The 12,095-nt window shown below is 42.3% G+C and overlaps 1 protein-coding gene across 1 annotated transcript in view; it reads right to left on the bottom strand.

Annotated features, from left to right (window-relative positions):
- MDN1 (MDN1, midasin homolog (yeast)) overlaps positions 1-12,095 on the bottom strand; it is a 199,369-nt gene that overhangs the window by 163,275 nt on the left and 23,999 nt on the right. The window contains exons 3-8 of the mRNA XM_011984463.1: positions 10,333-10,557; positions 9,868-9,975; positions 9,523-9,715; positions 5,946-6,188; positions 5,567-5,698; positions 1,020-1,123 (exon numbers count right to left, since the gene is read on the bottom strand). Of these exons, the coding sequence (XP_011839853.1) occupies positions 1,020-1,123; positions 5,567-5,698; positions 5,946-6,188; positions 9,523-9,715; positions 9,868-9,975; positions 10,333-10,557 (1,005 nt within the window). The remainder of the gene's footprint in view (positions 1-1,019; positions 1,124-5,566; positions 5,699-5,945; positions 6,189-9,522; positions 9,716-9,867; positions 9,976-10,332; positions 10,558-12,095) is intronic.

Here is a 12,095-nt window from a genome sequence, read left to right as displayed (position 1 = left end):
CAGAGATTGTGGTGAGCCAAGATCACACCACTGCACTCCAGCCTGGGCGACAGAACAAGACTCCATCTCAAAAAAAAAAAAAAAAAAAAAAAAAAAAAGTAACAGGGTTAGCTGGGCACAGAGGCATGTGCCTGTAGTTTCAGCTACTTGTGAGGCTGTGCTGGGAAGACTACCTGAGCACTGAAGTTCAAGAACAGCTTGGGCAACACAGTAAGACCCCATTTCAAGAAAAAAAAAGAGTTATTGGGTCTAGGAAAGTATTCCTTGAGTAATATTGGGTTAGCTCCACACTCCATATAGAAGTGAATGTTTAACTGAGGTAAACACTAATATAATCAATTAACTATAGAATGATGTTAGTTTCACTCATGGGCATTTAAAGACACTGAAGAAGCTGTGCAGGTAGAGACTAGCAGTAAGAAATAAACTACTGCCTTAAGGTAATTTTAAAATGTAGGCAGGAATATATACTAAGCATGCTCGGTTTTCTTGCCTTTGTTCATGCTTATAGCCAATTAATTTTTCAATTGCCTGAAATCTACCTATCATTATCACCATCATGGCTAGCCATTAACTGGGCATTTAATGTGACAGGTCTTTAGTAGGAGTCATTTCACTTATTCTTTACAGGCACCATTTGAAGATGGCATTATTAACCCCATCATAACCAGACAAGGTATACATAGGTACTAAGTACCAGTGTCAGGACTCAAAACCTGGGCTATCTGACAATAACCTCACCTCTGATTATTTTTTAAAACATGAAATAAGGTGAAGTGTTTTAAAATGGTTACTTATTTTTAAGTGGCCGGGGGGAACCTCTTAGTTTACGAATTATCTTCATTAAAAATAATCAGGAATGAGAAGGTTAGACCTGTTACCACTTCCAACTAACCTTGCTCGAAGTAGACCCAAAGAACTCTATTACAGGACTTCTGGCTCAGCAGACTTCTGGCTCAGCATGCAGACTTATGAGTAAGTGGCTCCAGAGTGAAAACAGAAAGGTTACTAGTACATACCTCCTGGTTGCAAAAAACTGAAATCCAGGTGCCACTTTCAGACAGTCACCTTGGCCAGGAATCAAGAGATCTCCATTCTCCAAGAGAGGGATCAGCACAGAAACCTAAATCAGATAACCGCACTGATAAAGTAAAGCTATTAAGACAGAAGTAATCAAAACAAAACAACCCTCTCTCAAAATGACAGACAGACCCTTAGAGGAAACTTCAGCTCTCATAGTCCAAACTGGAGTCAATATGCAAGCGGGAACGTCTGACTCACCTACACTCCAGCACAATTTATACACTCGACATTCTCGAGTGCCTCCTGTGGATCACAGCCAAGCAAGACACAAGAAGACATAAGAATACAGACAGGACCAAGGCTTCAGAGCCTAGAGGCTGATGGGAGAGGGAAGGCATGCAAATTCCCACACAGCACAATCAGTGTACCCCAGGAGTATACAAAGTCATATATAAAGATAAGAGGGGGTTCTGAATCAGAACAGAATGATTTAGAAGCAGGGCAGTGAAGTCTTCCCAGAGGTAGTGACATTTGCTGAATCTTTAAACAAGAATGAGCAGAAATTAACCAGGTTTGGTGAAAGAGAAATGGTACGTACACTGCAGGCAGGAGTATGCACGTGCATTTTTTAAAAATTGATAAGCCTAAAAGTCATGGCACAAGAATTCTGTTTTGTTTAGGGTAGAATGTGCATAAGAAGCAGCAGAAAGATGTAAGTCTTAGAGATAAATAATAAAAGGCTTCCTGTGCTGAGCTAAGGGCTTTGAACTTTTGCATAAGTGTTATCGAGAGGCTTTTAGGCTGAAAAGAAAAGAAATAATTTCATTTTTTATTTTAGAAAATCAACTGCGTAGCAATTTGGAAAGGAGCTAGCCTGGAGGAAAAACGGTCAAAAAAGACACTATTCAGATAACAAAGGCAAGACAAATAGGTAGTTAAAATAAGCCAGTACTAAGACAATGGGATAAGAACAAATAAAGAGGTAAGGAAAAGGCAATAAACGATACGGAGACCAACTGAACGAGAGAGGAGGAAGAGGTGTCTAGGGTTTAGAGTGGTAACTTGTGGAAGAAAAGGTGTTCCCTTCGTTTTCTTTTGCCCACTACAAAGTGGTGGGGTTTTTGTTTGTCTTGAGATGGAGTCTCACTCTGTGGCCCAGGCTGAAGTGCAGTGGTGTGATCTCAGCTCGCTGCAACCTCTGACTCTCGGGTTCAAGCAATCCTCCCACCTCAGCCTCCCAAGTAGCTGGGATTACAAGCATGTGCCACCATGCCTGGTGAATATTTGTATTTTTTTTCTTTTTTTGGTAGAGACAAGGTTTCACCATGTTGACCAGGCTGGTCTCAAACTCCTGACCTCAAGTGATCAGCCCACCTCAGCCTTCCAAAGTGCTGGGATTACAGGCGTGAGCCACCGCGCCCAGCCAGCAAAGTGGGTTTTGACCCTAACAATTTATTTTTATTTTTTTGCCATAATACATTTTGTTTCTGGTTTCCTTTCTTTGTGCTTGAGAAAAGGCAATTCTTTAAAAAAAAAAAAAAAAAAAAGTCCAATTTGGACATCTTGAACTTGTGCTGGCAATGGACATGCAAGTAGAGATTTTTTTTAAGAATGTGGACTAGCCGGGCACAGTGGCTCACGCCTGTAATCCCAGCACTTTGGGAGGCTGAGGCGGGCAGATCACAAGGTCAGGAGATCGAGACCATCCTGGCTAACATGGTGAAACCCCGTCTCTACTAAAAATACAAAAAATTAGCCGGGTGTGGTGGCGGGCACCTGTGGTCCCAGCTACTCGGGAGGCTGAGGCAGGAGAATGGCGTGAACCTGGGAGGCGGAGCTTGCAGTGAGCCGAGATCGCACCACTGCACTCCAGCCTGGGCAACAGAGCGAGACTCCGTCTCAAAAAAAAAAAAAAAAAGAATGTGGACTAGCCCACTTTGCAGACACTGCCACCCCTGGGGCCCCCCTGCCACTAGACACAGTCCACCCCACTATGTTCTTCAATATCACCATGAGGATGAGCCCTTGGGCCACATTTCCTTCGAGCTGTTTGCAGACAAGTTTTGAAACACAGCAAGAACTTTCATGCTAAGCAATGGAGAGAAAGGATTTGGTTATAAGGGTTCCTGCTTTCACAGAATTAGTCCAGGGTTTAAGTGTCAGGGTGGTGATGTCACACCCCATAATGGCACCTGCCCCAAGTCCATCTACAGGGGAAAATTTCATTATAAGAACTTCATCCTGAAGCACAAAGATCCTGGCATCTTGTCCATGGCAAATGCTGGAACCTACACAAATGGTTCCTAGTCTTTCATCTGCAGAGTCAAGACTGTGTGGTTGGATAGTAAGCATGTGGTCTTCAGCAAGGTGAAACAAGGCATGAATATTGTGGAGGCCTTCGAGCGTTTTGGGTCCAGGAATAGCAAGACCAACAAGAAGATCACCACTGCTGACTGGGACAATTAACAAATTTAACCTGTGGGGCCAGGTGCGGTGGCTCATGCCTGTAATGCCAGCACTCTGGGAGGCTGAGGTGGGCAGATCACCTCGGGTACAGCATTCAAGACCAGCCTGGCCAACAGATGAAACCCCATCTCTACTAAAAATACAAAAATTAACTGGGTGTGGCAGCACACACCTGTAGTCCCAGCTACTTGGGAGGCTGAAGCCTGAGCCCGGGAGGCAGAGGCTGTGGTAAGCTGAGATCGCGCCACTGCACTCCAACGAGATTCCATCTCAAAAAAAAAAAAAATTGTGTCTTCTCTTAACCATTCCTTCTATAGCCTACAAGAGCACCCTCCACTCCATTTGCTTGCAGCAGGCTATAATTTTTGTGCTCTCACCGCAGTTCTCTGGGTTCCATATTTTCTTATTCCCCTCTACATCTCATTGGATAGCAGAGTTAGGTTTATGGTTATGAAATAAAAACTAAATAACGACAACAAAAAAAAACAAAGTGTAGACTAGACATATGGATCCAGGAGTTGTGAGTTTATAGAAGTTTCAAAAGAAAAGAAAAAAAGGTGAGAAGAGCAGAGAGGCAAAGAAGAGGGTTCTAAAATATCAGACATAATTTTTTTAAGCATCATTATTTTATACATGGCTAGGAGCTGAAAGAGAAGCCCAAAATAATATAAGAGCAACTCCAACATACTCCAAAACTTGAATCTAAAGAAAATTATCCTGAATGAGGTCTGTAAAAGCTACTTTAAAATGATAATGGGTCATCTATGAGCCGAGAAGTTCTGGAAAAAACAAAACAGTAAGAGCATCTGAAAAATCTGCACAATGTGCACAGACATCCATAAACCTACTGACAGCCTGACGCAGTGTAATCCCAGCACTCTGAGAGGCAGAGGCAGCAGATCACTTGAGGTCAGGAGATGGAAACCAGCCTGGCCAACATGGTGGAACCCCATCGCTACCAAAAAATACAAAAATTAGCCAGGCGTGATGGTGTGTGCCTGTAAACCCAGCCACTTGGGAGGCTGAGGCACGAGAATCACTTGAACCCAGGACACAGAGGTTGCAATGAGCCAAGGTCACACCACTGCATTCCAACCTGGGTGACAGAGAGAGACTCTGTCTCAAAAGACAAAAATAAAAATTGGCCGAGCATGGTGGCTCACACCTGTAATCCCAGCACTTTGGGAGGCCGAGACGGGTGGATCATGATGTCAGGAGATCGAGACCATCCTGGCTAACACGGTGAAACCCTGTCTCTACTAAAAATACAAAAATTAGCCGGGCGCAGTGGCAGGTGCCTGTAGTCCCAGCTACATGGGAGGCTGAGGCAGGAGAATGGTGTGAACCCGGGAGGCAGAGCTTGCAGTGAGTGGAGATCGCACCACTGCACTCCAGCGTGGGTGACAGAGCGAGACTCCGTCTCAGAAAAAAAAAAAAGAAAAGAAAAGTAAAACCAATCTCAGGAAAAATCTGTCCAAAGGAAGAGTATTTCATCTTGCAATACATTTTTTGTCACTTTTCAGAATACAAAGGCCTCATGGATTGTCTCAATGGCTAATTTCATACATGTAGAAGTGGTCTTTTTACAAACCAAAAAATACATCCAGCATATTTTTCTTAATGAAACAAAGGCAAGCACAGTCTTATTACATCATCTCATCCTTCACTTGTCCTCAGCCCACTGCTCTGCAGCTACCACAGCTAAGAAGCAGGATCTGAAAGTTCTCAATGTACCTGTAACATGGCTGAGATGTTCCAAACCAGACCTATTCTTGGAAAAAGTTGATCTCATATTCAATTAGAGGAGCAAAATACTACTGTGAAACTGGTCACATATTCAACTACTATAGGAAACAGCACAACCAAAATTTTATAGATTCTCTATCAAAAAAGAAACCAGTCAAGTAATTCAGGACCACAAATCAGATCAGGTAAGTAACCATGAAGTACCTGCAACATAGTATGTCTAATCAAATACATTTCTGTTTAAATCATCAACCAGAATCACTATTAACAAAATGCTTTTCCAAGACAGGAAAATACATTAAGGGACAATGAATTTCCTGAGACGACATACCACGTCTAAGGGGGCATAGTCAATATCCTCCAGAAGGATCCAGTGGCCCATTGTGGCTGCCTGTGTCAGGGTGCCAGGCTGCCACACAAACTCTCCAGGAACATCTGTGCAACGATACATCCCCAAAAGCATCTGCAGAAAGAAGATAAAGTTATTACTGAAAAACCATACCTGTAGTGGCAATGCTACATCCTTTGATTAACTGTTAATCTTCTATATGTAGGTATAAGTAGGTAGGCACTTGAGGTTTATGTAGGTTGGCCCCAACAGTTATAAGCAAGACCAATAACTATTCTTATATTCCCTTAGTAAAAGCAATATTTTAATGCAAATATTTACAAGCATGACAAGCCACCAAAACTTAACATTTCCTTATTACCTTACTGTCAGTCTGATCTCCAAGCTGGACTTTGAGAAGCTGAGGAGGCTTCGTTCTACCTGTCATTGCAGCTAAATATTCAACTAAGGAAGTTTTGCCGCATCCTATTGGTCCTTCCAACAACACAGCATTCTGAGAAGCAACCGCCATAGCCAGGGTCTGAAGATTTTTGCAGACAGACTCAACCAGCACATAAGACCTAAGTGCCAGCTCCTGTTCACGTGAAGAACTCCTATTACCACCCTAAAGGGGCAAGACAAAAGCCATGTCAAGAAGAGTTCTTTCCCCAAGGAACACAAGTTAATTTCTACAGTAAGCCTTCTACTAACCTTACACAAACCTCTGTAAGCAAATTAGTAGTATCAAAACTATAATAACAACAGGTATGTCATCTAAAGATCTCTTCGGCATGGTGGCCCATGCCCAGTCTCAGCTACTGAAGTGCTGAGGTGGTAGTATCATTTCATCCCAGGAGTTCAAGGATAGTAAGCCATGATCACACCACTGCACTCCAGCCTGGGTGACACAAAGAGACCCTGACTCTAAAAATAAACAAATTTTTATTTTTAAAAATAAAGCAAGGGGCCAGGTGTAGTAGCTCACGCCTATAATCCCAGTACTTTGTGAAGCCAAGGCAAGTGGATCACCTGAAGTCAGGAGTTCGAGATCAGCCTGGCCAACGTGATGAAACCCCGTCTCTACTAAAAATACAAAAACATTAGCTGGACGTGGTGGCATATGCCTGTAATCCCAGCTACTCGGGAAGCTGAGGCTGGAGAATCGCTTGAACCCAGAAGGCAGAGGTTGCAGAAGGCCAAGATCGTGCCACTGCACTCCAGCTGGGCAACAAAAGCGAAACTCAGTCTCAAAAAAAAACAAAAAAAGAAAAATAAAAATAAAGCAAGGATCTGATTTTTTTTTCCTTTCCATTTTATTGGGGGTAAGGGATGCCGTGGGAAGTAGGGAAGCAGAATTTGTTGGCAAATGTAAGAAAGTCTTCCAAAGTTTAAGTAGCCAAAAAAGCTGATGCACAAAGGTGGGGAAGTGCAAACTTCATCTATTACTATTGGATTTTTCTTTTCTTTCTTTCTCCATATTCTAGGATTTCCCATCTGAGATCACAAATACACACAATACATTTAGGAGACAATCAGGGAAATACAGACACTGAGAGGATATCTTATAATTTTTTTTTTTTTTTTTTTTTTTTTTTTTTAGGTATAACAACAGTACCAGGGTTATTTTTTAAGTTTGTTTCCTTTAGAGAGAGACAGATATATATCTATGTGTATATATATATCTATATATATATATTCAGTATATAACTGAAATATTTTCATATAAAATAGTATGATGCCTGGTATTTGCTTCTAAGTAACATAATGTGAGGAAGTCATGCAAAAATATAAATGAAAGGTAACTGGTAATTATTGAATACCCAGGTCCATCGGGTCCGCGGGTATTCACTATACCATTCTTTCTACTTTGGAATATGTGTGACATTTTCTGTAACAAAAAGTAAAAAAGAATATTAAAATGCACCCAGTAAGTTTAATGAGAAAGAATTTCAGCTTTGCAAGACGAAAACATTCTCAGTCAGATGTGGTGGCTGGCTTACACCTGTAATTCCAGCACTTTGGGAGGCTGAGGAGGGAGGATGGCTTGAGACTAGGAGTTCAAGACTAGTCTGGACAACATAGTGAGACACTGTCGCTACAAAAAATTTAAAAATTAGCCAGGCATGCTGGCACACACCTGTAGTCCCAGCTACTCAGGAGGCTGAGGTGGGAGGACCCCTTGAGCCTAGGAGTTTGAAGTTACAGTGAGCTACAATCACAGCACTGCATTCCAGCCTGGGCAACAGAGTGAGACCCCATCTCAAAAAACTAAAAAATTTTTCTAGAGACTGGTTAAATAACAATGTGAACTAATGTGTAAAGTTAAAAATGTTAACATGGTAAATGTTGTATCAAAATTTTTATACTTTTTAAATAATAACAATGCATCCAATATACATAGGGAGAAAAGGGGAATGATTTATAACTTTTAAGGGGTAGTAAGTTCTCAAATATAGCTGGTTACCTAAAAACACGTGAGGACTAAAAGAAATTCAGAGCTGGAAGCTCTTGAACTTTCCTCAGGGCTGTCCCTCTCAAAAATTTAGCAGGCAGGCACAACTCTACCCTGCACTTCGGCCTCAGGGTCCCCAATGCTAACCAACAGCAGGGCCATTCTAACCAGAATCCTTCCCTATGTTAAAATCCTAATGCCCTAAACAGAATCTAGGTTGGGATACTGGTTACAGGATAAAGAGGGAGTGGGGAAGGGGACAGGTCTTCACAACTAGAAAAAAACACAAAGAGCTTTGGAAGTACTGGGTGTTTGGTATTATTTATATGAAGTTTATGAATAATCACTGACTACACTTATGACAATGTGCATTTTCCTATATGTATATTACACTATTTTTTTTTAATACTACTGACCAGAACCCAACTGATGCTTCAAGAAATGACCCAGAACTTATTCCAAGAAGAAAAGTGGGTGCGCTGGGCGCAGTGGCTCACACCTGTAATCTCAGCACTTTGGCAGTCTGAGGCAGGTGGATCACCAGGTCAGGCGTTCGAGACCAGGCTGGCCAACAGAGTGAAATTCTGTCTCAACTAAAAATACAAAAAATTAGCCAGGCGTGGTGGGGGGCACCAGTAATCCCAGCTACTCGGGAGGCTGAGGCAGAAGAATCACTTGAACCTGGGAGGTGCAGGTTGCAGTGAGCCGAGGTTATGCCACTGCACTTGCACTCCAGACCATCAGACAAAGTGACAACTGACTGAAGACTGCTATGGAAAAAAGAGACTGGTTCCCAATAGTGCCAGATTTATGATCTATAAGCCTGTTCAAGTATGGTCTCTGGTCTCAAGCCATTCGTGGAAAGAAGTTTGTTGCATATGGCTAGTTCACTAGCTACTGGACTCTCACACAATGAGATAGTTCTGAAAGAAGAGGCTGCTGGGAGTTATCTCTAGACCTAGGCCTGTCTTTGCCACAGAGCAGACCAAAGGTCTCCAGCAAGTAATTCTGCCTTTGAATTACATCAACATAGGATCCTAACGTGCTACAGAACTTCACAGTTTTTGCAGTAAGCAAACAAGAAAATATACGGATAAGCTCTGCTCAAGTTAAAGGCATCACATAGGCACCATTAGTTTCTAATGTCATATTAAACAGGGACAGGCTGAGTGCAGTGGCTCATGCCTGTAATCCCAACACTTTGGGAGGCTGAGGTGGCATGATTCCTTGAGGCCAGGGGTTCCAGACTGGCACAGACAACATAGTGAGACCCCGTCTCTATAATTTAAAAAATTAACAAAAAATAAAAACAGGAACAGTGGGAATATCAGGGGAAAAGCCCAAGATTAATTTCTTTTTAATTTCTCCCTGAATACTTCCAAAAATGGAGTAGCAATTTAACAAATTAATTTAGCTCACACCTGGTACATAGAGCCCAGCCAAAGACAGAGCACGCTCAGTGTTTAGTAGGAGGAAGGGGACATACCCCCTACTGATACCAACATACCAGCTCTCCAGAGGCTGGCGGCTGCCCAGGCAGTACCACACCACAAACAGCTGTCACCCTAGGGGAGAGGTCAGATGAAACAAGGTGTCCCTGTAAGTACTGCAGCTCCTTCTCCTTACACCAAAGGGAGGCTTCTGGATTGGCCAAAACCAAGGCCTTCTCCAAATCCTGCAACTGGGCCTCTTCTAACAACCTAAGAGAAAGGAGAGTCTCGTCAATTACCTTATCACTCAGAAGTGCGACAGCAAGACCTGCAGTCACCTCTGGCCTGTCGCCCCAAGAAAAAACAAAAAATAAAAAATAAAGAAATGCTATAGCAATACCTCCATGAAGGTTCCTGCTTACCTCAACCTGAAATGGATCAATTCATCACTATTAAATATCTTCTTAAGAAATGATAACTTGTGCTCTTCATTCATACAGGTGACCAAAGCAAGACAATTGGCTGTATACCTAGGGAAAAAGAAAGTATGTAAATTCAGTTTTTCTACAGTTAATTATAAAGAATAAAATTCACTAGCCAACTGAACACTAGAAAAGGAAATCTCCATTATTATAACACAATTAACAAGAGAAAATACAAATCAGGCACAATGGATTTACTTGATGGAACATGAAAAAGGTGAGACTCCATTCATATCATCTCATTTTCCTCTGCAATGACACATGATTAAAGAAAGTAAAACCCCAAAAGCCACAAGAACAAAATTAACGAAGTTTAAATGGTTTCCTTTCCCTCGAGACACACACAACTCCACACATGCCCTGTACCATCCCCACACTAGAAGTGCAAAAAAAACAGCTACGCACCAGCGAACCAAGGTGTCATGGCTTCTGAGGAGAGGGACACACACACTCCAGTCCCAGAGCTCCCGGAACACAGACTGCTCCTGCTGCAGAAACTTGTAGGCTGCTTCCATTAGGTCCCGGAGCTTCATCCTCCTACGTCCATAGCGGACTGGATTAGCATCTGAACTCTCCAGGAATAGTCTTTGAAAGACTGGGGACGTGTCCTTGAAATACCTCAGGGCAAACCTTCAAACACAAAGAATACAGACATCCCCAACTTAACAATGGTTGGACTTAATTTTTCTGCTTTTTAATAGTTTATCAGAGTATTAAATGCATTTTCAACTTAAGCTATTTTCAACAAGGAGTATCTATATTTTCATTGATTGCTGGGAATATCATAGAACACATCTCTCTACTCTGACCAAACCACAGAACAGAACTCCCAAAGGTCTGAGAAAGCAGGGGAATGAATGCTGAAGCTATCTAGTCCTAAAATTGTATCCTGTTCAATTTCAGGAACCAGGACAACAGCATGAGATAATTCTGACTAAGAGGATACAAAAATCTAAAGTAATTACCTACAAAAGTAGGGGGTACTTAAAGTGTTTACAACCGAAAAGGCACTCATTTCCAACAAACATTTATTCAGTTCTATGAGCCAAATACCGTGTTAACAACTGGGATTCAAAACCAAAGAGATACTTTTCTTGAGGAGTTTGCTGCCTAGTAAGGAAGACAGCCACTTTTAGAAACACTAAGAGACATACACACACAAGAGTCAACTGAATCTGGGGAGAATCAAGAAGAGATGCTTAAGTTACACCTTAATGAATGAAGAGGACAAGCCTGGGCAACATAGTGAGACCTCATTCCTACGAAAAATAAAAAAAAAATTAGTGGGGTATAGTGGAGCCTGAAGCCTATTCAGGAGCCTGAAGCTGGAAGATCATTTGCCAGGTTCAAGGTTACAATGAACTATGAAGGTGCCACTGCATTCCAGCCTGGATGACAGAGCAAGACCTTGTCTCAAAATAAGTAAATGAACTGCAAACCCTTTGCTAGATTAACTAAGATAAAAAAGATTCGAATGAACTAAAATCAGAAATAAAAGACGGGACTGGGTGTGGTGGCTCACACCTGTAATTCCAGCACTTTGGGAGGCTGAGGTGGGTGGATCACCTGAGGTCAGGAGTTCTAGACAGCTGGACCAATATGGTGAAACCCATCTATACTAAAAACACAGAATTAGCCGGGCGTGGTGGTGGCGCATGCCTGTAATTCCAGCTATTTGGGACGTTGAAGCAGGAGAATCGCCTGAACCCGGGAAAGGGAGGTTGCAGTGAGGTGAGATCACACCACTGCACTCAAGCCTGGGCAACACAAGAGGGGACATTATATTATATAACCAATGCCATGGAAATAAAAAATATTATTAAAACTTTGAACAAGGCCAGGCACAGTGGCTCACACCTGAAATCCCAGCACTTTGGGAGGCTGAGGTGGGAGGATCACTTTAGGTAAGGAGTTCAAGACCTGCCTGGCCAACATGGTAAAACTCCGTCTCTACTAAAAACACAAAATTAGCTGGGTGTGGTGGTGCATGCCTGTAATCCCAGCTACTCAGGAGGCTGAGGCAGGAGAATCACTTGAGCCTGAGACGGAGGTTACAGTGAGCCAAGATCATGCCATTGCACTCCAGCCTGGGCGACAAGAGTAAAACTCTGTCTCAAAAAAAACTTCGAACATTATAAAGAAATGGAAAATATGTACAGATCACTAAG

This window comes from Mandrillus leucophaeus, unplaced genomic scaffold, assembly GCF_000951045.1.
Source record: "Mandrillus leucophaeus isolate KB7577 unplaced genomic scaffold, Mleu.le_1.0 Scaffold268, whole genome shotgun sequence".
In the NCBI taxonomy this organism is placed as follows: Eukaryota; Metazoa; Chordata; class Mammalia; order Primates; family Cercopithecidae; genus Mandrillus; species Mandrillus leucophaeus.
Note: the sequence above shows the minus strand (reverse complement) of the source record. Positions and strands in the feature narration are given on the sequence as shown.